Source organism: Pan troglodytes, chromosome 11 (genome assembly GCF_028858775.2).
Source record: "Pan troglodytes isolate AG18354 chromosome 11, NHGRI_mPanTro3-v2.0_pri, whole genome shotgun sequence".
Classification (NCBI taxonomy): Eukaryota; Metazoa; Chordata; class Mammalia; order Primates; family Hominidae; genus Pan; species Pan troglodytes.
In genome coordinates, this window is record NC_072409.2 from 4,703,310 (window position 1) to 4,728,239 (window position 24,930).

At 56.5% G+C, this 24,930-nt stretch overlaps 1 protein-coding gene across 18 annotated transcripts in view; it reads left to right on the plus strand.

Annotated features, from left to right (window-relative positions):
* SARDH (sarcosine dehydrogenase) overlaps window positions 1–24,930 on the plus strand; it is an 86,458-nt gene that overhangs the window by 42,180 nt on the left and 19,348 nt on the right. For 17 of the 18 annotated variants that reach the window (XR_001721071.4, XR_008537193.2, XR_008537195.2 and 14 more), the window contains 4 exons: window positions 1,362–1,500; window positions 3,346–3,459; window positions 7,169–7,316; window positions 12,410–12,503. Coding sequence is in view for 7 of the 18 variants with exons in the window: in XM_016962022.4 (XP_016817511.2) it covers window positions 1,362–1,500; window positions 3,346–3,459; window positions 7,169–7,316; window positions 12,410–12,503 (495 nt within the window). In the remaining 11 variants the exon portion in view is untranslated. Of the gene's footprint in view, window positions 1–1,361; window positions 1,501–3,345; window positions 3,460–7,168; window positions 7,317–12,409; window positions 12,504–15,815; window positions 16,002–24,930 lie in introns of all 18 variants that reach the window. The other variant, XR_001721078.4, reaches the window with a different exon arrangement.

The following is a 24,930-nucleotide window of genomic DNA, read 5'->3' on the forward strand; positions in this document are numbered from 1 at the left end:
GGGTGAATTTTGTCAAATACTTTTCTGTATCTGTTGGAGGATCAGATGGTTTTTGTCCTTTGTTCTCTTAATATGTTGCATTACATCAATTGATTTTTGAATGTTAAACCAACCTCATGTTCCTGGGGTAAATCCCATTGATCATGGTGTGTAATCTCTTTCCTATGTTGTTGGATTTGATTTGCTAGTATTTTGTTGAGGATTTTTTTTATATCTATATTTGTAAGAAATATTGGTCTGTAGTTTTCTTATAATATCTTTTTCTGCTTTTGGCATCAGGGTAATGCTGGCCTCCTAGAGTGAATTGGCAAGTATTTCCTATTCATATTTTTTGGAAGAGTTTGGGAAAAATGGGTATTAGTTCTTCTTTGACTGTTTGGTAAAATTCATCAGGGAAGCGGAAGCCATCTGGACCTGGGATTGTGGACAATTTTTCAATTACGAATTCCATCTCTTTTTTGTTCTATTAAGATTTGTCATGTCTTCATTCTGTTTCAGTAATTTGTGTGTTTCTAGGAATTTGTCCATTTCGTGTCTAGTCTGTTGGCATACACGTGTTCGGAGTTCCCTCAGAATCCCTTTTATTTCTGTGGGGTAGGCATGATCTCCTGTCTTTCATTCCTGATTTTAGCACTTTGAGTCCTCTCATTTTCTCTGTCACTCTAGCTAGAAGTTTGTCCATTTTGTTGATCTTTTCAAAACATCAACTTTTTGTTTTGCTGTTTTTTCCTATTTTTCGATTCTTATTTCTGTTCTAACATTTCATTCCTTCTGCTTGCTTTGGGTTTAATTATGCTCTTTTTCTGGTGTCTCAAAGTGGAAGATCGGGCCATTGATTCGAGATCTTCTTTCGTAATGCAAGCACATACAAGCAGAAATTTCCCTGTGAGCATCGCTTTAGCTGCATCTCATAAGTGGTTGTGTGTTGTGCTTTCATTTTCATTTAATTCAGTAGCTTCTAATTCCCTTTGTGATTCTTTTCTTTGATCCATTGGTTCTTTAGCAGTGTGTTGTGTAATTTCCACATGTTTGTGAAGTTTCCAATTGTTCTTCTGCTATTGATTTCTAATTTAATTACATCGCGGTCAGAGGACATCCTTTGTATGATTTCAACCTTTTTGAATTTATTGAGCCTTGTTTTGTGGCTTAGCATATTATCTATCCTGGGGAGCATGTCCTGTGCTTGAGAAGCATGTGTCACAGTGTGCACCTGAGCTGAGAAGGGCTTGGTGCGGGCTGGAAGAGAGGGAGGGGAGGCTCAGTACAGGTGTGTTGGAAACAGCCCCCGTTCTCCACGTTCTTGAGGAAGAAGCACACCCCAAAGGCCCCCGTGGCATTCCCACCTGTCTGGAACTTTTCAGATCAAGAAGGAGTGCCTGGCCTGCAGAGGGGCCGCCGCTGTGTTTGACATGTCCTACTTCGGGAAGTTCTACCTGGTGGGGCTGGATGCAAGGAAGGCTGCCGACTGGCTCTTCTCTGCAGATGTCAGCCGAACCCCAGGTATGGAGCCTGAGGTTGGGGGGCATGTTCCTGTCACTCCATGGGCACAGCCTCAGGCACTGAGATGAGCTGGCAAGCCACCCTGTCCCCTCGGGCACCCTGAGCACACTGCTCCTTGCCCTCACCTGGCTTTGAGCCCCCCGTCTGGCCCCCTTTGCCCCATCCCAGGCCCCAGGCCCTCATTACTTTCCTCCACCTCTCCCTCCTGCCTTCCTTCTCCTCCCTACCTCTGCCTTCCTCTCTACTCTTCCAGAAAGGATGTGTGGCAGCTGGCCCTCAGCCACTTCTCTCCTGGGACTGTGGGGCCCAGTCCCCCCCCATGCTCTCACAGGTGGGATTGCCAGAATTAAATAGAAACACAGGATGCTAAGCTACATTTGAATTTTGGATACATAATGACTCATTTTTAATGTAAGTATGTCCCAAGCCATATTTGGGACATACTTGGGATCTTCATCTGCCTTTTCGTCACCCACCCACCCACCCACCCAACGGCTCATGCGTCCCCATCTTCATGAGTGTTCTGGGCTGCCAGAACAGAGGATCACAAACCGGGTGGCTTAAAACAACAGCAATTTATTGTCACGGTTCTGGAAGCTGGAGGTCAAAATGAGGGTGTCTGTACCTGACACTCTGCAGAGGACCCTTCCTTGCTCTTCCAGCTGCTGGTGGTGGCCGGGAATCTTGGCCTTCCTCGGCATGCAGCTGCGTCACTGCAGTCTCTGCCTGTGTCACAAGGCCTTCTCCAGGTGTTCTCTTTTTTCGTTTTGTTTTGTTTTGAGACGGAGTCTCGCTCTCTCGCTCAGGCTGGAGTGCAATGGCGCGATCTTGGCTCACTGCAACCTCCGCCTCCTGGGTCCAAGTGATTCTCATGCCTCAGCCTCCTGAGTAGCTGGGATTACAGGCACACACCACCATGCCCAACTATTTTTTCTATTTTTAGTGGAGACGGAGTTTCGCCATGTTGGCCAGGCTGGTCTGAAACTCCTGACCTCAGGTGATCCTCCCGCCTCAGCCTCCCGAAGTGCTGGGATTACAGGTGTGAGCCACCGTGCCCAGCCGTGTTATCCTCTTAGAAGGACAGCAGTCAGATTAGATGAGGGCCCAGACTCATGACCTCACTTTAACCTGATCATATCTGCAAAGACCCCATTTCCAAATAAGATCACACTCCCAGTCCTGGTGAGGACTTTCACATATATTTTGTGGGGGACACAATTCAACCCCTAACATCATCTCTCCAGCCAGCCAACCAACAAACCCACTCCCCAGACTCCCAGGCACCTGCTGCTCACCTCCCATTAATCCAGCCACCCACTCAGTCTTGCATCCACCCATCCACCAGCCCACACATCCCTGTTTCTCCATACATCTGTTCCCCCTTCTGCTCACCCACTCCCATCCTCCCATCCATCTGCCCACCTTCCCATCTGTCCATCCATCCTCCATCCACAAAGTAATTTATGCCACAGACATTTATGGAGTCTTCTCCGGTACCAGGCACGGAGCTAGGAGCCCCAGAATGAATGGGGGGCATGAATCCTTTCCCTAGAAACTTCTCAGCATGGTGGTGGATGGGTGGGAGGGGCCAGTGCCAAGGCATTTCAAGAAGAAAGAAGCTTCCTTCCCGCAAGGGTGACGGTGATGGGATGACCTGCCCATGACCAGTCTTCTCTGGGTCATTCAGCTGAAATGGCATCCCTGGGCTGAGGGGCTCTCCAGGTCACCTCCCAGTAGGGCATCCTGTCTGGGGGTTATCCAGCCTCCGTGACAAGGAGCTGCTCCTGTGAGCGGCCCTGGGGAAACTGAGGCAGCACAGACCCGGCTTCCTTCTCCCTCTCGCAGGCTCCACCGTGTACACGTGCATGCTCAACCACCGTGGGGGCACCGAGAGTGACCTGACTGTCAGCCGCCTGGCACCCAGCCACCAGGCCTCCCCGCTGGCCCCCGCCTTTGAAGGTATGGGATGCCTCTGTGCGCACGGCGCTGTGACTGCGGCCTGCTCTGTGGACTGGTGGTTGTGGACAGGGCAGGATGGACGGGATGGGCTGCTGACGGCAGCTCTGTCATTAGCTATTGTGCCTGCTGTGGTCACAGCTGGGAGATTAGAGGTCTCGTTTCAGGCTAAATGGGGGCTTTGTTCAGGCGGCATTGCTGGAGCTCCCAGTACTCAGTGATTGCATCTCCGAACCTGTCCACACTGTTGCGGTTCGGAGTGGCTGCAGTGTGGGCGTGCTCGGCTCGGTTGCCCGGAACAAAGCGTACCAATGCTAGGCCGTGCCTCCCACTCAAAGCAGTCAGCTCCTTTCTGCCACTGACGTCCTTGCTGGGTTGACTTCTCAGGCCCGTGTGACCCTCTGGTCTGGAGCTTGGATAGGCCCTTAGAAGATTCCAGCTCAGGGCCCACGCTGATGCCTGATTGCCGGCTGCAGTCTCTCCATGTCTGCTTGCATACCCTCAGGGACAGGTAGCTCAGTACCCTCATCCCTTGTTTGCTCAGCCCCAACTGTTACGCAGAGCCAGGACCTGCCTCCTGTCCCTTCAGCTCCCTGATCCTGTCCCTGGGTTCACACAGGAGCCATCTGATCTCTCGTCCTGTAACCCATCCCCACCAGGGATGAAGAAGCAGAGAGGGAAACATTCTCTTTCTCCAGGAAGGGGCATTGCCGCCTCTGGGACGGGACCTGCACAGGGGAAGGTGCTGACCGTGCAGCTCTCTGTGCTGTCCCCGGGGCAGGGGCACAGTCAGCGGGGAGGGCTCAGCCCATTCAGAAAACCTGGCATCTCCTGGTTCTTGACCTGACTCCGTGCTGCTGGCAAATGTAGTTGTTTCCTCACTGGGACTGGGTCAGTGTCGAGCCCCAGCTTGGGCACTGGGGGAGAGAGGCAAGGGGAGAAAGGGGCTCATTCATGATCAGCTCATAACCCGCACCTTCGGCAGCAGTCATTGAGCACCGACTGTGTGTCAGGCTCAGTCTGAGGCACAGAGGACCCAACAGTGAGCCAAACACAGAAGGTTCTGGCCCACGTGGAGTTTGTATCTCTGGTGGGAGGAAATAGGATTAAAAAAATAAAATAAGTGGAAGGTGTAGGATGTTAGATGGGTCAAGAGGAAAAATGAAGACCGGAGGGGGTGGGATATTGGGGGCCAGGGTGGGAAGACAGCGTTCCTCACTGCCCAGGGGGTCTTCGGGGCTGGGGGCTGGCAGGGGCTCCTGGGCCTCTGCGGTTCTGCCGAAAGCAGGGAGTAGTGAAGTGAGCCCTGCAGTCTCGAGGCTGGTGGCGGAGATGAGGCTGAGAGCGTGAGTGAGGGGTCCCATGGGGTGCGCAGAGCTCGCCCACCCCTTCCCTCCTGCCGTTGGCGACGTGGAGGCTGAGAGAGCCATGGGCTGAGCCAGAGCGCTTGTGCCTCATGGATCCATGAGCTTGTTCCTTCGCTCGTTCCCTCAACAGTCATTGCGTGAGCCTGCACTGTGTGGCAGCACCAGGGCAGCCAGAGTCGGGAGGAGTTGAAGGAGGCCGGTGGGGCTTCAGGGACCCCACAGTGGGTTGTATGTCCGGACGGGGGCAGGAAGGGCCCCATAACACCTGGAGGGGGACATGCAAGGGGATGGGAAAGAGCGAGGTGTTAGGGAAGGCCATGTGAAGCCGCCGAGCTGGGATGAGCAAGGCTTCCTGGAGGAGAGGGCCGGCCTGAGCTTGGAAGGATGGATAGGAGCCACTGGCAGCAAGGGTGTAGAGGTGAGAACCAGTGTGACCTGCCCATCACTGGTCGTCTCTGGGTCATTCAGCTGAAATGGCATCTCTGAGCTGAGAGGAGTGATGCCTGTAAGGAGCTGGGCATCAGCCCCCAGTAGAGGGGCGGCCCAGGCACAGCCCATAGCCGCAGACTTAGTGAGTCTGGCTAGGGAGACAGTAGAGGGGCCAAAATGAGGACACAGGTCACCAAAAATCCTGGCCAGGTCCTGCCACTGCCTGGCTCAGCGACCTGCCCCCCCCCCCCGAGCCTCAGTTTCCCCCATTGGTGAAATGCAGTGAGGAAGATGCGCCTCCCGGAGCTGCGATGGAGAATTGAGTCAGAGTCTGGGGGTGCTGGGAGGGCTGGGGAGCAGCCTCCCTGAGCCTCAGTTTCCCTGGCTGGGGAATGTGGACCTTGCTCGTCCCCCCTCATAAGGGGAAGCTGTCAGGAAAGTGCTTTCAACACTGAGCCATCTCCCAGTGGTGCACAATTAGCTTTCCAGAGGATTCTGGTGGATTCCTAGAGCTGAGGGCTGGGGATCGGCGGTGCTGGTTGCTGGGAAGGTTTGCACTTGGTGGGTGTGGAGTTAGCACAGTGAGTCACATCCCCCAGGGCTCTGCAGGTCCTGGGGACACCACTCAACAGGAGAAAACCACCATGTGGGCTTTGCTTTACTTTCAGGCTTCAAAACTGCACTGTTTGAGTTATGAATATGCATGGGCATTAAATATGCGCGTATTGAATACGTGCGCTACCTACCCATGCTGCATCAGATCACCACGGAGCCGAGAGAATGTGATGATTTACACAATGTGATCAAGGTGGCACACAAAGCAGCTGTCAATCTTAAAAGTAATTTTAAATGATCTTTATTGATCTTTTTGTAAGATTACAAAAGGATACATGCTCCTGGGAACCATTCCAATGATACTGAAAAGCACAAAATCAGCTGCACAGCCCACAGCTCCCCCCACACCCACTGCCGATGGCGCAAGTCCCCGGCCACCCTGCCTTCTCACTGCTCTCTGCCATGTCAGCTTTGCAGGCCAGGCCTGGACCTGGGCTGACTGACCTCTGGCCTCAGGACTGGCATCTTGTTTTCAGGGAAGTTGATCTTGGATGGTCAGGGCCACAGGAGGCCAGGCCCACCAGCTGCCATCTCCCTGGGCACCAATTGGCCTCAGTAGCTCCCATGCCCTCCTGGGAGAGGCCTGGGATGGCTGCAGACTGGTGGGGCCACCCAGGAGCCAGGGGCCTGAGAGTGGCCGTGTGTGTGTGTGTGTGTGTTGGGGGAGGTGAGGTAGGGTGTCTGTCTGAATAGAGCTGAGGATGCCATCCAGAAACGGCCCCAGTCCAGGTGTCGGGGAACCCCTTGAGGACTGGCTTGTCTCTTTGCCTTCATTCTCTGTTGTGCTTATGGTGTCAGGAGGAGGAAGGGAGGGAGCAGCCTGGCTGGGGCCTGCCTGGGGCCCTGAGAGGTCTCTCGTCCAAGGGTGCTTCCAATAGCCCTGTGGGGCCAGATGTTGTGGGTCTGCCCCTTTTACAGATGAGAAAATGGGGGCTCAGAGAGGTGAGAAGCAAGGCCGATGAGCCGCAGAACTGCATCTGGGCCAGGCTGGCCTAGGCCTGTGTGTTCCCAAGACACCGTCCTCCTAGGGTAGGGGCATCCCTTTGAGGTGTCTGCAGAGGGGTGGGTGGTAGGGGTTGAGAAGCAGGTCCTTCTCCTAACCCCCATGGCTCAGAGGATACTCTGCAAGGTGTGGCCCTGGGGGACCGAGGGAGGGACAGATACGGTTCCTGGGCACTGTGAAGGCACAGGCCCCTGAGAGGGCATTTGTTTTCTCAGCCGGGAGACCCTTGGGCCACCCTCTCTGTCCCCACCTCCCAGGCCCTGAAATCCTGCTCTAAGTCCAGGTGCCTCTCTTCCAGGGGACGGTTACTACCTGGCCGTGGGCGGGGCCGTGGCCCAGCACAACTGGTCCCACATCACCACCGTGCTGCAGGACCAGAAGTTCCAGTGCCAGCTCATCGACAGCTCCGAGGACCTGGGCATGATCAGCATCCAGGGCCCAGCCAGGTGAGAGAGGACTGGGAGCCCGCCCCTGGGTGCACCTGCTGCCTGGACCCAGGTCCTCCAACAGGCCCTTGGGCAGAACAGCTTGTCCAGAATGGGCCATTCTGAATAGTTAAGCGCTCTGGTAAACCAGAGATGCCATTCTGAATAAATATCTTCAAAGCACTGGAATGCAGATAAGCCGGTAACACGAGTCAGACTGAAATTTACAGCTGTTCAGTCACTGAGGACCCCAGGATCCCAGAGGGGAGGGCAGTCTCTGAGTCACCAGTGCAGTCTAGGAATTACCGTCCACCATCCCAAAGTGGGCAGAACCAGGCCAGGGTTCGCCCTGCTACCTGGTAATTTCTGTACGCCACCTTGATCACATGGGCAGAATAATATCCTATACCGAGGGGTCCCTGGCTCCTCCGGAAACACCCCCCATGACAAGGTTAAGGCTTATCCATGCGTGCATTCCTTCTATAAACACCTGCCGGGCTGTGTTCCCCACCCGTGAGAAACCAGGACTGGGGAAGACCCTCGGCTGCTGGCTCATGCACACAGCCACAGAAGAGTCTTGGGCAAAAGGATGGCTGAGCAGATGTGCACCTTGGAAAGACCCCTCTGACTGTGCTTCGGAGGCTGGGAGAAGGGACTGGGGGTGGGGGACAGGGAGGAAGGACATCATGTTAGTAGCCACCAATGGAGCACCTGTGACTTGCCAAGCCTGAGCCAATCTCCCATCCCCACAGTAGCCCTTTGAGGTGGTCATAATTGTTCTTATTTTTACTGATGCAGAAACTGAGAAACAGAGAGGTCGAGACATTTGCCCAAGGTCACACAGCTGGTCAGTGCCAGGGCTGATGGGGATGTGTCCCCCTTGTGCTCAGAAGCCTGCACACGCTCACCGCCACCCTTTTTCAAGAGTTAAAAATCCTCTGTAAGAAAACAGCCTAGTCTAGGCCTTCCATTGGTGACCCTCCCCCACCAGGCTAAGGGGCCAGGACACTCATCTCGGTGTGCTTCCTGCCGCCACATCTGCCTTGGGGCTGGACAGGGTGGCTCTGCTGGACTGGGCAGGAGGAAGAGGCATGAGATGAGGGCACTGCTTCTGGAGACATGGAGGGTATCAAAGGGGTGATCTGTCTCTGGAAAATGATGGTGGCAGCTTCGGGGAGAGGATGGGAAAGGAGAGGAGGAGAGGCGGGGAGGGGTCGGGGGGAGATGAGTCTCCAGCCTGAAGGTCGCCGAGGTGAGCACTTGACGTAGCAGGGCTGTGTCCTGGTGATATCCTGTCAGCCTGGGATTCTGCCGAGACCTCTGGCTGGAGTGCCCAGACCCTGCCATGGGGTCCGCTTTCCCTGGCACCCCACGCTGAGTCCTGGGCCAGTTGCTCCCCTCTCGGGCTGCAAGGGACTGAGCTGTTGCTGTCCGTCCAAGCATATGCACTGTGGTGCTCAGGGGCACATGGTAGACGCGTGCTTGCTGAGGAAGGGATAGAATCGGAGAGGGTCAAGTGCTTTAACACTAACTGGCTTCTGCCAAGTGTTTGACTTGAGGCTGCTCATAGAAACCAACATGCATTAAGGAGACATTTGGACAGAACCCTGCAGGAAACGAGTGACCCAGCCTTGGTATTCTGGGGGAACTGCTCCCAGCAGTGGTAACAGCAGGTGCAAAGGCCCCGTGGCAGGCCAGTGCGTATGTCTGAGGCACGCATTGAGGCTGGGATGGAGCAGGCCAGGAGCCGGGCTCAGAGGGCAGCAGGGTGAGATACTGGAGGCCCAGCGGCTGCTCCTCTGAGGGAGGGGTGCTGAGCAGAGGAGGAACATGGTCAGGCTTGGGCTTTGGTGGGGGGGGTCTCTGCTGTTGGGTCAGCGGGCAGGGGGCCAGCAGGCCTGTGAGGAGCCTCAGGCCAAGCGAGGCAGGGATGTCCAGGAGGGAGTGATGAACTGAGTCCATGCAGCTCACGGGTGAGGGTTTGGCGTTGTGGTGGTTCCCATGGACTGGGCGAGGCTCATAGCACCCGACAGCGGATGGGGTGTGCTGAGAGGGTCGGGGGAGGGTAGGGGACAGAGACAGCTTCCGCGTGCATGATGAAGAGTGGAGGGTGCTGGCCGCAGCTGCAGGGAAAGGGACTGGGATGCGGTGGAATCATGCAGTCCCCAGCCTGGCCCACAGGCAGCCGCGATGCTGTGTGCTTTTCATTTCTCACCTGGGTGACCCCAACCTCTGCATCTCTGGGGTGGAGGGAGGGGTGTCAAGGCCTGGTCCTTGGAATCCTCTGGCTTCATTGCCACGCCAACCTTGGACAGGGAGTCGGGATATTTTTAGTGTGGGGGAGGCAGGTGGGCCGTGGAGGGAGGAGGTGGCAGATGGACCGATCAAGGTGCGGCCCGGGGGCGGCCGGTGCCCCCAGCCTCATTATAAGCTGCTCTAGGCGGCGGCGGGGGAGGCAGCCAGGGCGGGAAGAGGAGCTCGTTGCCTCCTGGTAATTTCTTAACTTTCTCCTCCAAAATGTCCTCTATGTTTCAAAAATAACCCAAAGTTTCTTAGATGAATAATAATACTGGTGCTGCTGATAAAGGCTGCACTTTCGGAATTGTTATTCAGGACATGCTCAGCACACCTACTGGACAATGGAGTAGGGGCTGTGTGAGCTGCTGCCCCATGGAACTTTCTGGAAATGTTCCATAACTGAGCGGTCCAACACGCAGCCACTAAGCCCTGTGTGGCTACTGAGCCTTTGAAATGTGGCTAGTGGGACTGCATTTTTAATACTAGTGGATGTAAACTCAAATAGCCCCCTGTGCTGGTAGAGGCTGGGCTCGGTGGCTCATGCCTGCAACCCTAGCACTTTGGGAGGCCGAGGTGGTAAGATCGCTTGAGTCCGGGAGTTTGAGACCAGCCTGAGCAACATAGCGAGATCCTATCTCTAAAAAAACAACAAAAAAAATTTTCAATTAGCTCAGCACAGTGGTGCACACCTGTAGTCGCAGCTACTTGGGAGCCCAAGGCCGGAGGATCGCTTGAGCCCAGGAGGTCAAGGCTGCAGCGAGCTGTGATTGTGCCACTGCAAGCCACCCTGGGAGACAGGGTGACCTTGTCTCAAGCCAAAATGAAACAAAACAAACCAAAACCAATATCCTTGCGTGGCTGGGAGAGACGGTGTCATGCAGCCCAGAACTGGTCATCGCTGTGGTCATGGTTAGCACCAGGGGCTTTGTGTGCTTTCTTGCTGGTTCCTCACAGTGGCCGGCGTCATCACAGATGAGGGACTGGGGCTTGGTAGGGTTCAGGGGTAAGTACAGGGCCTGGGACTAGAACCGGGGCCTCTGACTGGGAAGCTCGTGGACCCCTGGAACTGGGCTTCCCCTGAGGTTGCTGAGCCCATAGCCTGGGTCAGAGCCCTTCAAAGCCTTGGACCAGGTGGCAGCTCCAGGCTTCTGCCCCAGGGTCCCTTCCGTGCGGCTGCCACTCAAGGCTGCAGAGAGCATGTGCTTGTCAGGTCTGAGGCGCTGGTATCACTCTCCAGGGCTTGGTACCACGTGGGTGCTGAGTGGTTACATAAGGGTCTTGGCCAACTGTACCACAGCTGAGCACCTCAGGCTGACGTGGGTGGCGGCTCCCAGCACTGTGACGATTGGGATTAGGGTCAGCAGTACTTCTGGGCAGCCCACCCTGCAGCCTCAACACCTGCTGGGATCCCAGAGGGACAGAAGTGGGGGGGCGTCTCCTAGCAATGGGGGCCTCACCCTGCTGTGCCAAGCCAGGGTGTTCACAGTCAGTTCTATTTACTGAGAGCCTGCTCTGTGCCAGGCACATTGGGATAGGGGGATGCTGTTGGCACGGAGCTCCTGGGGGTGGATGCATTGGGGGTGGGTACAACCAATGTGAGAGACACCCTGGCAGGAGACTGTGGGATCTTGGACAACGAGTACCTGCCCAAGACCTAGGGAGTCAGGGAGGGCTTCCTGGAGGAGGTGACAGCTGAGCCAAGAGCTGAAGGATGACAAAGGGTTAAGTGGTGACAGGGGAAGGGGTGAGAATGCGAAGGGGCACAAGAGGGCTAGGCCTGGAGGTGGGCACGGTGCCCAGGAGGTGAGGGCTTCCTGGGAGACCATGGGTGTTGGCTCCAGTGAGGTCTCCGGTACTTGCGCAAGTGTGAGAGTAGATGTGGTGCTGGGTACCACGGAGCGGGGAAAGTGGGGAGCGAATCCCCACCCTCGCAGAGCTTAAAAGCAGGGGTGGACCCAGCAAGTCTGTGCAAACTGTCGAGTATGGACTGAGTGTCCAGTGCTCAGGAACTTTCCCGGGCCCTCATAGCACTGTGGCACTCAGGTGCCGCCCTGCCCTCGGTAGGTGACAGTCCCCTAGGAGGTTGAAATGGCTCTTAGCACCTGCTGGGTGCTAAGCCCAGCTCTCTACCTCCTCCAAGTCTGCAGCCTGAGCGTCTCACACCCATGTCAGGCAGAGGACTTTGGGGCCGAGGTGCCCAGTTGGAGGGTTAGGTCAGGGAACAGAGCGGGGTGGTGTCTGGGAAGAGCACTTTCTGCAGTGGGCTGGGAGGAGGCCGGAATCTGCTCCAATCCGGCTCTGCCTTGGGCAAGTTACTCTACTCTTCTGTACGGCACTGAGGCCACCATAGCCAGCTCTTCTCTCGGGCCGTGGCTACCAAAGCAGCAGCTGAGGCCCCTCTGGCCTCTGAAGAGTTGGAAACCTGGAGAGGCCTGGGGATGTGGATTGTGGATTGTGGACCTGGTCCAGATGCTCTGTTCCTCCTGGCCTGTGGGCTTCAAGGGCATTCTATGGTTAGATAACCACTCTGGCCTCAGTTCCCCGTCTAAGAATCGCGAGTCCCGTTAGAGCTATCTCCAAGTCTGGCCTCCCCCAGGGGTCCTGCTAGCCCTAGCGTTACCCCGTTGGAAGGTGGCTGTCTTATGTATATTTGGAACGTACATCTGTCTTGGTGTATTTTTATTAATCCATGTTTATTGTCATCTGTCTCATGAGGACAGGGACTTATCCCACTCATGGCAGGTCCCCGGGGCCTTTCCTGCCCAGGCCCCACCCGTGAGCACTTGCTGACTGAGCGACTTTGCTCTTGCCTGCAGCCGAGCCATTTTGCAGGAGGTGCTGGACGCAGACCTGAGCAACGAGGCCTTCCCGTTCTCCACCCACAAGCTACTGAGAGCCGCAGGGCACCTGGTAGGTTCCAGCTGGCCACGTCCTCTGGGTCGTGGGTGGCAGCATGGTGTGAGGGGTGCGCCAGGGGATCTGGGGGCTGGGGGCTCTCGGGCAGGTTCCTTTGCCTCCCTGGGCCTCGGTCCCCAACTGTGAAGGGGGGACAGTGGGACCAGGCGGCCCTCCTACAGGCTGTTGGGAGCTTAGAGAGGTCATGTGGATCAAAGTCACAGCGTCCTCCATCCCTCCTCGGTGCCTGGTGCATGCCAGGGACTCAGTCCCAGGGAAGGTGGCCTTGGCCTCACCGCCTGCATCGCCACCTATTGTATCCCCTCCTGAAAGGCGCGGGGCAGCCCTCCCGAGGCCAAGTGACCTCCTGGAAACGGGAGGGCCGAGCTCTGCTGAGCAGTAGCTGGCTCCGGAGAGCTCCGTGTGGCAGCCTCCCAGCTGCCATTGTGGGCGTGGGAGGAGGGGCTGCTGGGGTGGGAGCACAGCCAGTCCCCAAACAGCACCCCACACGTCCCCCACCAGCTCTAGAAAGCCTCTATCCTGGGGGCCAGGGCCTGTCCCTTCTGAGATGGTGGTGGTGTCCGGAGCCAGCACTCCATGGGACCTGGCCCCAGGCAGGAGGCTCCCTCAGAGACCAGGATCGGGGCCCAGATTCTAGTTCTGGGCCAGCACGTCCCTCTTCTGGGCTTTGTTTCCTTGTTGGAAAACAGGCATCTTGGCATCTGCTTTGACTTCTCGAGGCTGAGATGAGGATGGTAAACACAGCAGCCCCTGTTTGCCGAGGGCTTCCTGCGTGCCAGACACTGTTCTGAGAACATCACGGCACACTTTCCCATGTAATCCTCACCATAGTGCGGGCGGCTCTGTTACAGGGTCTCCCAACCTCAGCACTACTGACGTTTGGAGGAGATCCTCTCTGCTGTAAGGGCCCTCCTGTGTGACACAGGTGTGTGGCCGCCTCCCTGGCTGCCGCCCACTAGGTGCCAGTGGCACCCACCGTTGTGACAGCCACAGTGGCCGTGCGGGTGGGGGCATGTTCAGACATGGCCAAGGGTCCGCCGGGGGCAGGATCGCCCATTGAGAACCTCGGTGCATGACCACCCTGCTTGTTTGCAGGGGTGTAAGCCATGTAGTGGCAGCGGGGGCCGGGCCTCCAGAGCCCTCCAGCGCTCATGCTGGAGGAGATGTCGCCCTGCATGACGGATGTTACCCAGATGGAGCTCAGAGAGGCTGGATGGGCCAGGCTGCTCAGGGCCGCCCGGCTAAAGAAACCCAGAAAGCCCCCGATATGTGTCAGTGACACGGATGTGGCCTTCAGGAGGGGGTGGGCGGGTGCACGGCCGCGTTTGGAGGCAGCTCCCTGTCTCTCCTTCCTGTATGTTCGTCTGGGGTTTGGGTGGGGAAATGCTAAGGAAGGTTGAGGAGGAGCGAGGTCCTGGCCTGCAGAGGGACTGGAGGTCCTGGGGGACAAATCTGGGTTCTGTTAGCAGATAAACAATCTGGCGATGACTGTCAGGGAGGAGGCGGCCAGAAACTAGGGAGATCCCGGCGGCTCTGCTCTCACCTCCCCTCTCCAGAGGCTGCACAGGGGCAGGAAGCAGGGCCGGCTGTGTCTAGCTTGCTTCCTGCCTCTGTGGTGCAAAGCTGCCTGCTGGGACCAGAGAGGGTGGGCACTCAGAGAGCGGCACAGCTGGATCCAGGCCACACGGCCTTCAGACGGCCCGACTCCAGCTCCAGCAGGCCGGGGTCCACGCAGCATCCAGCTTTGTCTGCAGCTGGGTTCTGGTTTGCAGAAGGGGAGGGGGGCTGCGGGTTCTCCCACCTTGCTGAGGCTTGGCATAGGTGCTGCCTCTGTCTGGTTTGGCTACAGGAGGGGGAGACGACCAGGTGGGAACATGTCCCCTCCCATTTGAGGCCCAGCAGCCTCGCCCCCACCCGCACGGCCACTCCAGCAAGCTGCTGGGACTTGTTCTCAGACAGGCGGCTCCAGCTGCCTCCCCTCTCCTGGGGCTGGCCCTTTCCTGGCCCTGGCGGCCTCCCCAAGCCTAGGCAGTGGCTGCCTGGGTCAGCCTCCACCTGTGTGGCCTAGGAGCCAGGCCAGGCCAGGTGCTTGCTGAGCTGACCCAAAGGCTCTGCTTCCGGGATGACGTCCCCCCAGAGGAACAGGCCAGGCCAAACACAGCGTGGGGGGTGCAGGGGGTGCAGGGGCCGCCTCTCCCCACAGTCTCCTGCTCATTGGTGTAAAATCACTGGTGTTGTAAAAAGCACATCACGGCTGCATAAAATACTGCTCATTGCTCGGTTTCCAACCATCACTGCGCATGGGTTTCAGCACAGGGGCTGAGTGCAGACCTCGCTTCTAGCAAGCCCACTTTGGGCACGACCCTTGCCCCCTCAGAACAAGGATGCTGGGTCTGTGGGCAGGTCTCGTGAGCTGCGGCACGAAGCTCATCTGGCTGGGACATGGTGGTCAGCGGCATCTCAGAGGACTATTGGGGACATTCATAGCCTCCCAACGAGTTAGCGAAAACCCCTCTAATCCCATCCCCAGAGAAACCAGGGTTGACAGTTGAGTGTGTTGCCCGCCATCTTCTTTCCGTCATCTGTGACTATCTGTGGATTTTAAAATGTAATCAGGGCATCCCATGCAGTCTGTACACACTGCTTTATTCTCTGAATGTTGTGACTGTTCTCCTGTTCCTTTGAACGTTCCCCGAGAACCACTTGGAACGCCCTCAGCTGCGTCTCCAGTGCCCTGGTCATGCATTTCACACCGGGTCCACCTCTCTGCTTTGGAAGTGGCCCCGGGAGGAACTTTCCTTGAACACCGTCCTCCCAGTAGATGCTGACTGTTGGTCTGAGAGAGGGTAGAGCTGGGCCCACCAGGTCGGAGGTGTGTGCGGTTCATGGTCCCGGGTCACTCTGTGGTGTGTTCTTCTCTGTCCTTCCGTATTTCTGCGCCCCTCGCTTGCCCAGTGCTACCCTAGGTCTCAGGTGGAGTGGGAGAGAAGCACAATGCTTTCTGGGCTGGGGTCCCTGCCTGTGGGATGGGGGGGAGGGGAAACACAGGGGAGGTGGGACATGAGCGTCAGCTGGCGTGCGCGATCGTGGGGACACAGGAAACAGGCGGTGGGGAGGTGCTACACGCATAAGGAGGCCCAGCTGCCAGGAAACACGCCGCGCACCGGCCGTGGCAGTTATCCATGGCGTACCTCCCAGCACCGTCAGCTCACGTGGGGCCACTGGGACTCTCAGTCAAGCACTAGTGTTTTACTAAACTTAAGGATCCATTCCCAGTGCTGTGCTTCTCGTCCTCTCCCTCACTAGCGCTCGAGAGACTCTGGAGTGAACTCTGGACATGCTGCCTGGGAGCCTGCTGGGTGCTGGACTGGGGTCCCAGGATGGAAGATGTGGCTCCTTCCCTCGATGGGCTCAGACCCCGAGTGAGGTTGGGGCCCAGGAAGGGACCTGCAGCCACAGCCCAGCCTGTACTGGAGAGAGGTCCTAGGCAGGGTGAGTGGTGACCCCAGGCCAACGGGTTCTCATGAAACCGAGAGTCCCGCAAAGATGGCCACAGAGAACTGAGTGTTGGCAAGAACCAGACAGGGTGGGGCAAGGCCCCGAGTGTCTCGACCTCTCGGCTGGGAAAAAAGTGTGGCCCGTGTTGGGGGGCTCTGCCCTGGGACTGACGACCCCAGGGGCCTGTGGACGAGCCGGGAGCCCACATCAGCTGCCCCTGCTCTACCCACTACCCACCAGCATTCTCCCCATCCCTGTGGGCCCCATCCTGACACCTCCCAGCCCCCGTGGCAGGACCAGGGTGGCAGATGTCCCCCGTGCTGAGGGCAGGCTTCCATCCCCACACAGCCCCAGCCAGGAGCTCGTCCCTGCCGACAGCCAGTGCCCCAGGGCCACACTCCTTAGGAAGACGGACGACCTTAGCGCACACAGATTTACTGTCACCTGGGCTGAGTGGCCGGCTCTGCGAGGTCATTCCCATGCTCATGTTCTTGGAGTCCATGGGGTCCATCGGGGACAGGCTGGGGGTGAGCTGGGGCTAACCATCTTCACCTAGAGACCCTGATGCCCAGCACTGAGCGCAGCCCCACTGGCTTCTCATCCCTCTCCCTCCTTGTCCTCCCGGTGGCTCTCTGGAGTGGCCAGTGTGGGCCTGGCGGCCAGGTCTGCGTGTGTCTGGAGTGGCCAGTGTGGGCCTGGTGGCCAGGTCTGCGTGTGTCTGGAGTGGCCAGTGTGGGCCTGGCGGCCAGGTCTGCGTGTGTCTGGAGTGGCCAGTGTGGGCCTGGCGGCCAGGTCTGCGTGTGTCTGGAGGACGACTGTGGCCCTCAGGAGCTTGAAGTTGCTGGGTGGCCGGTGGGTCCAGATCCCGTGAGATGAGGCCGGGGACTCGAGGAGCGTGTGGAGGACAGAGCGGCCAGGGATCCTGTCCTCAGTGACCTCTGCCTCCTCTCGAGGGCCCTGGGGAGGTGTGGGCCAGGAGAGCAGAGGTTCTGGGCCCTTAGTGTCAATGTTACAGTTTTTGCTGACCTGGGAGGCTGTCCCTCAAAGTGGCCAGGGCCACGCGCTCCCAGGTGGCCCCAGCCTGGGACACAGTGCCCTCCCCATTTCCTGGCCAGCAAGACGGGTGGGGATACAGCCACTGGCCACGGCCAGCTCCCCCTGTAGGGGGCCTTACAGGCAGGTGGGAGATGGGAGTTGAGTCAGCCACAGACACTGGGGGGTTTGGGACCAAAGCATCCATGTTACCCAAGGCTCGGTGGAGCTCAGGCCAGAATCCTGGCTTCCCATCCTGCCCGGTCCTTCTGCGGGTCGCCTCTCTGGGCCTCAGTGTCCCCACCTGTAGCACGGAGTCTAGCACAATGTCTAAAATTCTTTCCGGGCCTTTCCATAAGTCTGTCCAGACACTCTGGATTCTCTGAATCCAGGGAGAATTTCATATTCTCCTAAATAATATCTTGTGCTGGCTTAAAAATGTGTTGATGACATATCCCTCAATGTGAAGAAACGCTGGGCTGGAGCGTGGGCCTGAGCCAGGTATTTATAGGCGATCAGTTGGGTTCCAGCCAACCAGATGCAGGCGAGGAATGCGTGTGCCTGCGCAGTCAGCGGAACCTCTGGGTTGAGAGCAGTTGTGAGGGCCGATGAGGACAAGGGCCAGAGCTGCAGACCCGGGCCCCGGGTGCGAGAGCGGGCGCCTGCCGCTGCCCAAAGACCCTCCTCACCACCAGACGAATTGGGCGCGATTCCCAGCTGAGCACTGCTGCTGTTGTGCAGTGATTGTTCTCCGAGAGGCTGGGATCTGACCCAGGCTGCCACGATCCCTGGACTGCTAGAGGAGGAAGCGGGGTGGGGAGAAGTTATTGTCCACTCAGCAGCCAGCAGACCAGCTGTCCTTGCTCCCCAAATATCTTGCCTCGAGGCCAGCAAGATTCCCCGTGGGTCTGTGCTCTCCCGGCGTGTCTCCCAGAGCTCCGCTCGGCCAGACACGGTGTTCCCAGGGCCCCTGCCGAGGACGGGCCCCACCGCGAAGCAGCATGCTGGGCTGGGAGCACTGCGTGGGGCACGGCGATCAAGTGATTTTCTCTGAAAATTAATTTCAGCTCAAAAGGAAATTGAATCTCTTTTCCTGACAGCGAGAAGTCCTAGTCGCGGCGCTGTTAGGATTTGATTAGCTCAGGATGGAGCAGTCCTGCACCCACACACGTTAGATAACTATGACATGCCAGTCAGAGACCAGCTGAGTTCCAGCCACTGCCTAAACACTCGCTTTACAGAACCCGTGCAGATTTGCTGAGGCCTGAGACAGATACCCTATATCACGGGCAGGTTCCCTGATGCAGCGCAGAGAGACTGGTGGCCGCAGGCTGGGGCACCGTGTTCCCTGTCACGGGTCGAGCTGTTACCATGATAGTGTGAAGGGCCTGGGCCCCAGGGGGAAGTTGGAGCGCGGGTGTTTGTGGAGTGGGTGGTGGGAAGCTTCGACCCGCCCCGGGTTTGCTGCTTCTGTCTGGGGCAAGTGACCTCATGCAGAACTGGGTGCAGAGGGCTCTGAGCTGGGGGCCTTGGAGACTTCAGGGGCAATCGGCTCCAGGTTCTCATCTTGCCCTTGTAAGGAAGGAAAAGGTGTGATCCCTCCCCTCACCCATTATCAGGGGCATGGGAGACAGCCCTGTAACAAAAGACAGGTTCACAAGAGAAAAGCACACCAGATAGATTTAATCAAAGATTTATGTGACATGGGAGCCATCAGAAAGGGGGACCCAGAGACCCAGGGAAGACGGTTCCTATGCTTAAGGTCGGTGAAGAATGGGGAGCCGTGTGGACAGGTGTCGGACGGCAGGGGATGCCTGTGGGGATGGACTGTGGGGAGGCCGGCGAGGCCAGCTGTGCAGCTCCCCCTTGGCCTCTCCGTGCAGTGCTTCTCACTCCCAGGCATGGGACAGGACCCCTGGAGCAAGGGTCTTATGACTCACAGTCAGACAAGGTGGGCGGAGAACATCTTTATGGCCAGCTCCTCCCCAGAAAAGTGGGGAAGGCTTGAGTTGTATTTCTAGGTCTCATGGCTGGCATTGGGGGAGAGGGCCTCTACTGTCCATGATCCACCTGGGGAAAGAGGAATTCTGGCTTCTGTGACTTGCTGCGGGGGAGAAAGAGGGTGGGAGACAGGAGGGGATGAGGAGGTCAGAGAGATTTGGGCTGCACCGGAGGCCTTCTGGTCCCCTTTAGTCCCAAGTCCTCATGCCAGGTGCCCTGCTTGGGGGATCATGGTCTGAATCCCAGAACCCTTGCCGCAGATGAGCCTCGAGCCTGCTGGCCACTGTGGTGGAGGCTGGTGGGAATGGGTACCAGTGCTGTGTGGCCCAGGGAGGGAGGCCTCCTGCACCTGCCCACTGACCAACACTTGCCACCTAAGTGGCCTGAATGGAATGGGACAGGCCAGGTGGGGGTCCTCTCATCCTTGGGGACCAATGGCATCCCACAGAACTCCCTCTAGGGCCTGGAAGGGTCTGACCTCCAGAACCTTCCAAAAAAAGAGGGTCCTCAGGCCAATTTGGAGGGAGATAGCCATGGTCATAGTAGTGGCGCTTGCCTAAGTGTGGGGGACTCAGCAGGCCTCAGCCCCGCCCCACATGATCTCTTTCCACAGTGGGATCCTCTCTCATCACAACCTATAGTCCAGGAGTCTGAGCCCCAGCGAAGGCCACCAGTGGCAGGTGGCTCTGCTGGCTTCAGGAATCATTCCCCTCTTGTCCAGGCCAACTGGCTGGGAACAGCGCCTGGCCACTGGGAAGACGGGCAACAGGCAGCCCTGTGGGTCCTGAGCCCTTGCCCCCAGCCAGGGCCAAGCAGGAAGGGGACTCTGTTCCCAGCAGGGTCCACGCTATCACAAAGGACCCCTGCCCCAACCCTTTATTTGCAGAGCTACATCTGATAATAACAGACATGTCACTCCAGGGGACTGATTAGTTCCATGGGTGGAGAGGTCCCCTGTAGCCCCACCCTTCATGGGTTTGATTCCAAAGCACCTATTCCTAAACAGGAGGCAGAGTTCCCCTCACCTTGGTCTTCCTCCCTCTCAGCTCGACCCCCACCTGGCCAGGTATCTGCTCTGGTCCGACCCTCAAGCTGCACCCAGGTGAGGTCAGGGGCCCAGGATTGAAGGTGCATCCCCTACGGATTCTTTCAACAAGAATCGTGCGTAATAAGCTCTGTCTGGGTCTGAGGACATTGTCGATTCACCTCACTCCTCTCACCCCTGGAGGATGTGGGTTTCCAGGCTGACAGTTATGTTCGAAGCTCTGTGCTTCGAAGATACTGTTCTACAGTAGATTAGCATCTACTAGAGCCACGCCAAGGGGTGGTTTCAGGGTTTCAGGCCTCTCTCTCTGTCTTATGTATTTGCGATGGAGTCTCACTCTGTTGCCCAGGCTGGAGTGCAGTGGGGCGACCTTGGCTCACTACAGCCTCCGCCTCTCAGGTTCAACCAATTCTCCTGCCTCAGCCGCCCAAGTAGCTGGGACTAAAGGTGCCCGTCACCACAGCCAGCTAATTTTTGTATTTTTAGTAGAGATGGGGTTTTGCCGCGTTGGCCAGGCTGGTCTCAAACTCCTGGCCTCAAGTGATCCGCCCAACTCAGCCTCCCAAAGTGCTGGGATTGCAGGCGTGAGCCACCGCGCCCGGACTCTTTCTGTGATTTCCATGCAGGGATTCACTGGTATTTATCCTGTTTGGTACCCACTGTGCTTTCTGCAGTCTGACTGCTCATGACCGACCATCTTCACTTCTGGGACATTCTCTGCTGTTATCTGTTTAAGTACCGCCTTTCCCCCCGGTCTCTCTGGTATCTCCCTGACCTTCTGTTGGACGCAGACTGCAGCTTCCTGTCCGGCCCAGGACCATTCCCTCACATTCCCCGAATTCCCATCTCTGTGTCTACACCCCCCGGCCTCCCCTGGCTCCTCTGTTCCTGTGGTCCAGGATGTCGAGAAAGTGCCGGTCACTTAGTTCCTAGCCTCAGTTTCCCATGAAGAAAAGGAGCTGGTTTGCTGGCTGGTTTGTTAATTTAATTGTACAGTTCGGTAGTGTTAAGTATGTTCACATTGTTGGGAAACAAACCTCCAGAATGTCTTCATTTTGTGAAACTGAAGCTCTGTCCCCATTGAGGCAATTCCCTTTCCCTCTCCCCAGCCCCTGTGCCCTCCATTCTGCTCTTGATGTCTATGAATTTGGTGACTCCAGGGACCTCATATGAGTGGAATCAGACAGGATTTGTCCTTCTGTGACTGGCTCCCTTCACTTAGCGTGATGTGTTTATAATGTTTTTGTCCGCGTTGTGTTATGCATCCGAAGTTCCTTCCTTTTTAAGGCTGAATAACATTCCTTCATGTGGATAGAACACTTTTTGTCTGTTCATCATCTGTTTTTGGTGTGGTTTTTTTTTTAATTTCGGACAGGATCTTACTCTGTCACCCAGGCTGGAGTGCAGCAGTGCGATCTCAGCTCACTGCCTCAACCTCCTGGGCTCAAGTGATCCTCCCCCCTTCAGCCTTCCAAGTAGCTGGGACTACAGGCACATGCCACCAAACACAGCTAACTCTAAAATTTTTTTTGTAGAGACAGGGCCTCCCTATGTTGCCCAGGCTGGTCTCAGACTCCTGGGCTCAAGCAGTCCTCCTGCCTTGGCCTCCCCAAGTACTGGGATTACAGGTGTGAGCCACTATGCCCTGCTTGTTCATCCTCTGCTGATGGACACTTGGGTTGCATCTACCTCTTGGCTATTGTGAATAACCCTGTGAATATGAGTGTGCAAATACCTCTTCGAATCCCTCCTTTCAATTCCTTTGGGTGTATACCCAGAAGTGGGGTTGCTGGATCACATGGAAGTTGTATTTTTAAAGTTTTAAAGAACTGCCACCCTGTTTTCCACAGTGCTTGCACCATTTTCCATTTCCACTAACAATACACAAGGGTTCCAGTTTCTCCACATCCTCACCAACACTCGTTACTTTCTTTTTCTTGTTTTTATAATTGTCATCCTCATGGGCACAAAGTGATAACTCACTGTGACTTGGGTTTGTGTGCCTCTGATGGGTAGTGACGTGGAGCATCTTTTCCTGGGCCTGTTGGCCATTTGCATTTGCTTTTGAGAATTGTCAATTCAAGTCCCTTGCCTATTTTTTTTTTTTTTTAGATGGAGTCTCACTCTGTTGCCCAGGCTGGAGTGCAGTGGCACAATCTCAGCTCACTGCAGCCTCCGCCTCCTGGATTCAAGTGATTCTCCCACCTCAGCCTCCCGAGTAGCTGGGACTACAGGCATGCACCACCATGCCCAACTAATTTTTTTAAAAAATATTTTTAATGGAAACAGGGTTTCACTATGTTGGCCAGGGTGGTCTCGAACTTCTGACCTCAGATGGTCCTCCCACCTTGGTCTCCCAAAGTGCTGGGATTACAGGCATGAGCCACCATACCCGGCCCCTTTGCCCATTTTTAATGGTGGTATTTGACTTTTTATTGTTAAGTTGTAGGAGTTCTTTGTTCTGTCTGGGTAGAAGGCCCTTATCATATGTAAGACTTGCAAATGTTCTCTCCCATCCCGTGGGTTGCCTTTTCACTCTTTATTAGCATCCTTCGATGCACAAATGTGCTTGTGATCAATGTCCTTCCATCTGACTTTTGCTTTTGTGACCTGTGCTTTTGGTGTCCTCTCCAGGAAACCCTTGCCATTTCCAACTCCCCATGCTTTCTTCCAGAGGTTGTACAGCTACAGATCTTACCCTTGTGTCTTTGTTCCATGTCTAGTTAATTTTTGGACAAGATGTAAGGTACGCGACCAGCTTCTCGCTTCTGCATGTGGCTATCGGATCCTCCCAGCACCACTCGTTGGAGACTATTTCCCCATGAGTGGCCTCAGCGCCCTTGTAGAGATCATGTGAACACATACGTGACGGTTCATTTGACTTCACTTTCTCCAACTTTGCTGATTTCGTTTAATAGTTTCAGCAGGCTTTTTTGGCATGGAATTTTCAGGATGTGGAAAGGGTTTAAACAAAACCTGACATAAGACCCTTCCTGCTGATCTTCCATAATTCTGTGACTCCATCCACGGCCAGGAGTTCCATCTTGCAATTTGGGGCTTTCGGAGCCCACCTGAGTCAGAGTGGCCAAGGATGACGTGCCGGGACCATGTGCTTGGTGCACACGCGCCCATTCCTGGCCGATGGGTCAGAGGAGGGCACTGAGGCCGAGTGGGCCGACCCCCATGGGCGCTGGGAGATGCTGTTCCCACCCAAGCCCGGCTGACTGGGAGCCCGTGTTTGTTCCGGATGTCCTTGCTCGGCCTGTCCCTTTCCTTGTGGGTCCCCACTTGGAAGAACTGGGGACTGATCCCACTCCACTGCTTTGGTGGAGAAAAATGTAAGATGCCTCAACAACTAGTGATTCCGTGAACTTAGAGAGGCCCCTGGATTTCCCCAGACTCCCTCTCTTTGGCGGGAAGCAGGTGTGGCCCCCGTTTTGCTCCTTCGTTCAGGGACTGTTTCTTGGGCCAGGCTGTGCACGGCGTACAATGGAGACCCAGACGCAGCTGACCCCATCCTCGCTGAGCTGCTGGAGCCAGGAAGGATGGGACTGCTCCCTCCCTTCCACCCGTGAACTCCAACCCTCTCCCTGAGCTGGGTGACGGGTCTTTGTCTGAACAGGGATCCACAATTGGAGGGCCGTGCATAGGTGCACTTTAAAAATTACTTTTCCTGTTTCAAAATGAGATTGGTTTTGAGCCCCGAGCTCCTCCATAGGCTATCTAAAATTAGAACCCCGTTGACAAGGCAATCTTTGTCAGGGGCCTACGGCTTGCACCAGGGAAGCAGGGAAATGTCAACAGTATATTTTCTGTGTCAATTTTGAGTTTTTTAGGAGGCCTGGGCAAATGGCAACTTAGAGCAAATTTGCGCTATTTCCAAAGCTTTTAGAATCCAGCCCCTCGGCGGCCATGTGATTAAAGTGTCAGGTTTATAAGGAGCTGCCCCTGTGGTTGGGAGAGCGGCCTCTGCCCTCCCTCCCACAGGCGTATCCCAGCGGGAGCTGTACAGGGAGGGCCTTTCCGCTCAGAGCAGCGGTGGAATCAGCTCCTCCGCTGTCTGGGATCCTGCAGTCAGCCTAGCTCTCCCCATTCCTTTTGTGAGCTCTGTGGTCCCAGGGCTGAGCACTCAGGCCTTCCCATGGGAGTCAGTGGGTTCAACGGTTTGCCTGAAGGTGAGGACGCAGACTCCAGTTACTGGGTGTGGATGTGCCACGCACCCGAACCAAGTGTGTGAGGAAAATCATGCCTCCTGTGCAAGAAGCCCCCCACGCTGCCTGTGACCTCCACGCAGCCGAGTGCTAGCCTGTTGTGCAGGTGTGCGGGACACACCCTCCCAAAGACACCAGCTGTCCTCGGCGGAGCAGGGTGTGCCTAGGCCCGGCTCAGTGCCTCTGGGAGCCTCTGTGTCCGCCTCAGCCCACGGACATTATTGACCGTGTTCCCACCGTTGCAAGGGCCGTGGAGGGACGAGATGAAGCTTAGCCCAGAGCACCTGATAATCGGCACTGTCACTTCTGCAGGGCTTGGGCCACCGTGTCTTTCACAGTCAGGTATCCACAGCCCCACAGGCCTTTCTCTCCTGCCTCCCACCATGTCCGCTGCCCAACGCTGGGCCTTTGCACCCTCACCTGGAAGGCCCGTCTGCGACGGCAGTCTCCTGGTCTGCCTGCTAGCCTGGTCTGGCGTCCCAGGCAGGGGTTTTGCTTTCCGGCCCCTTCCTCACCCAGAACATGGTTGTGCTCACGGCCGAGCTGAGTCCTGAAGGGCAGAGGCTATGGCTGTCTTCAGAGCCCGGTGCTGGGCCGGGGCTGACCAGAATTGGTGGGTGACGGGCTCCTCGGA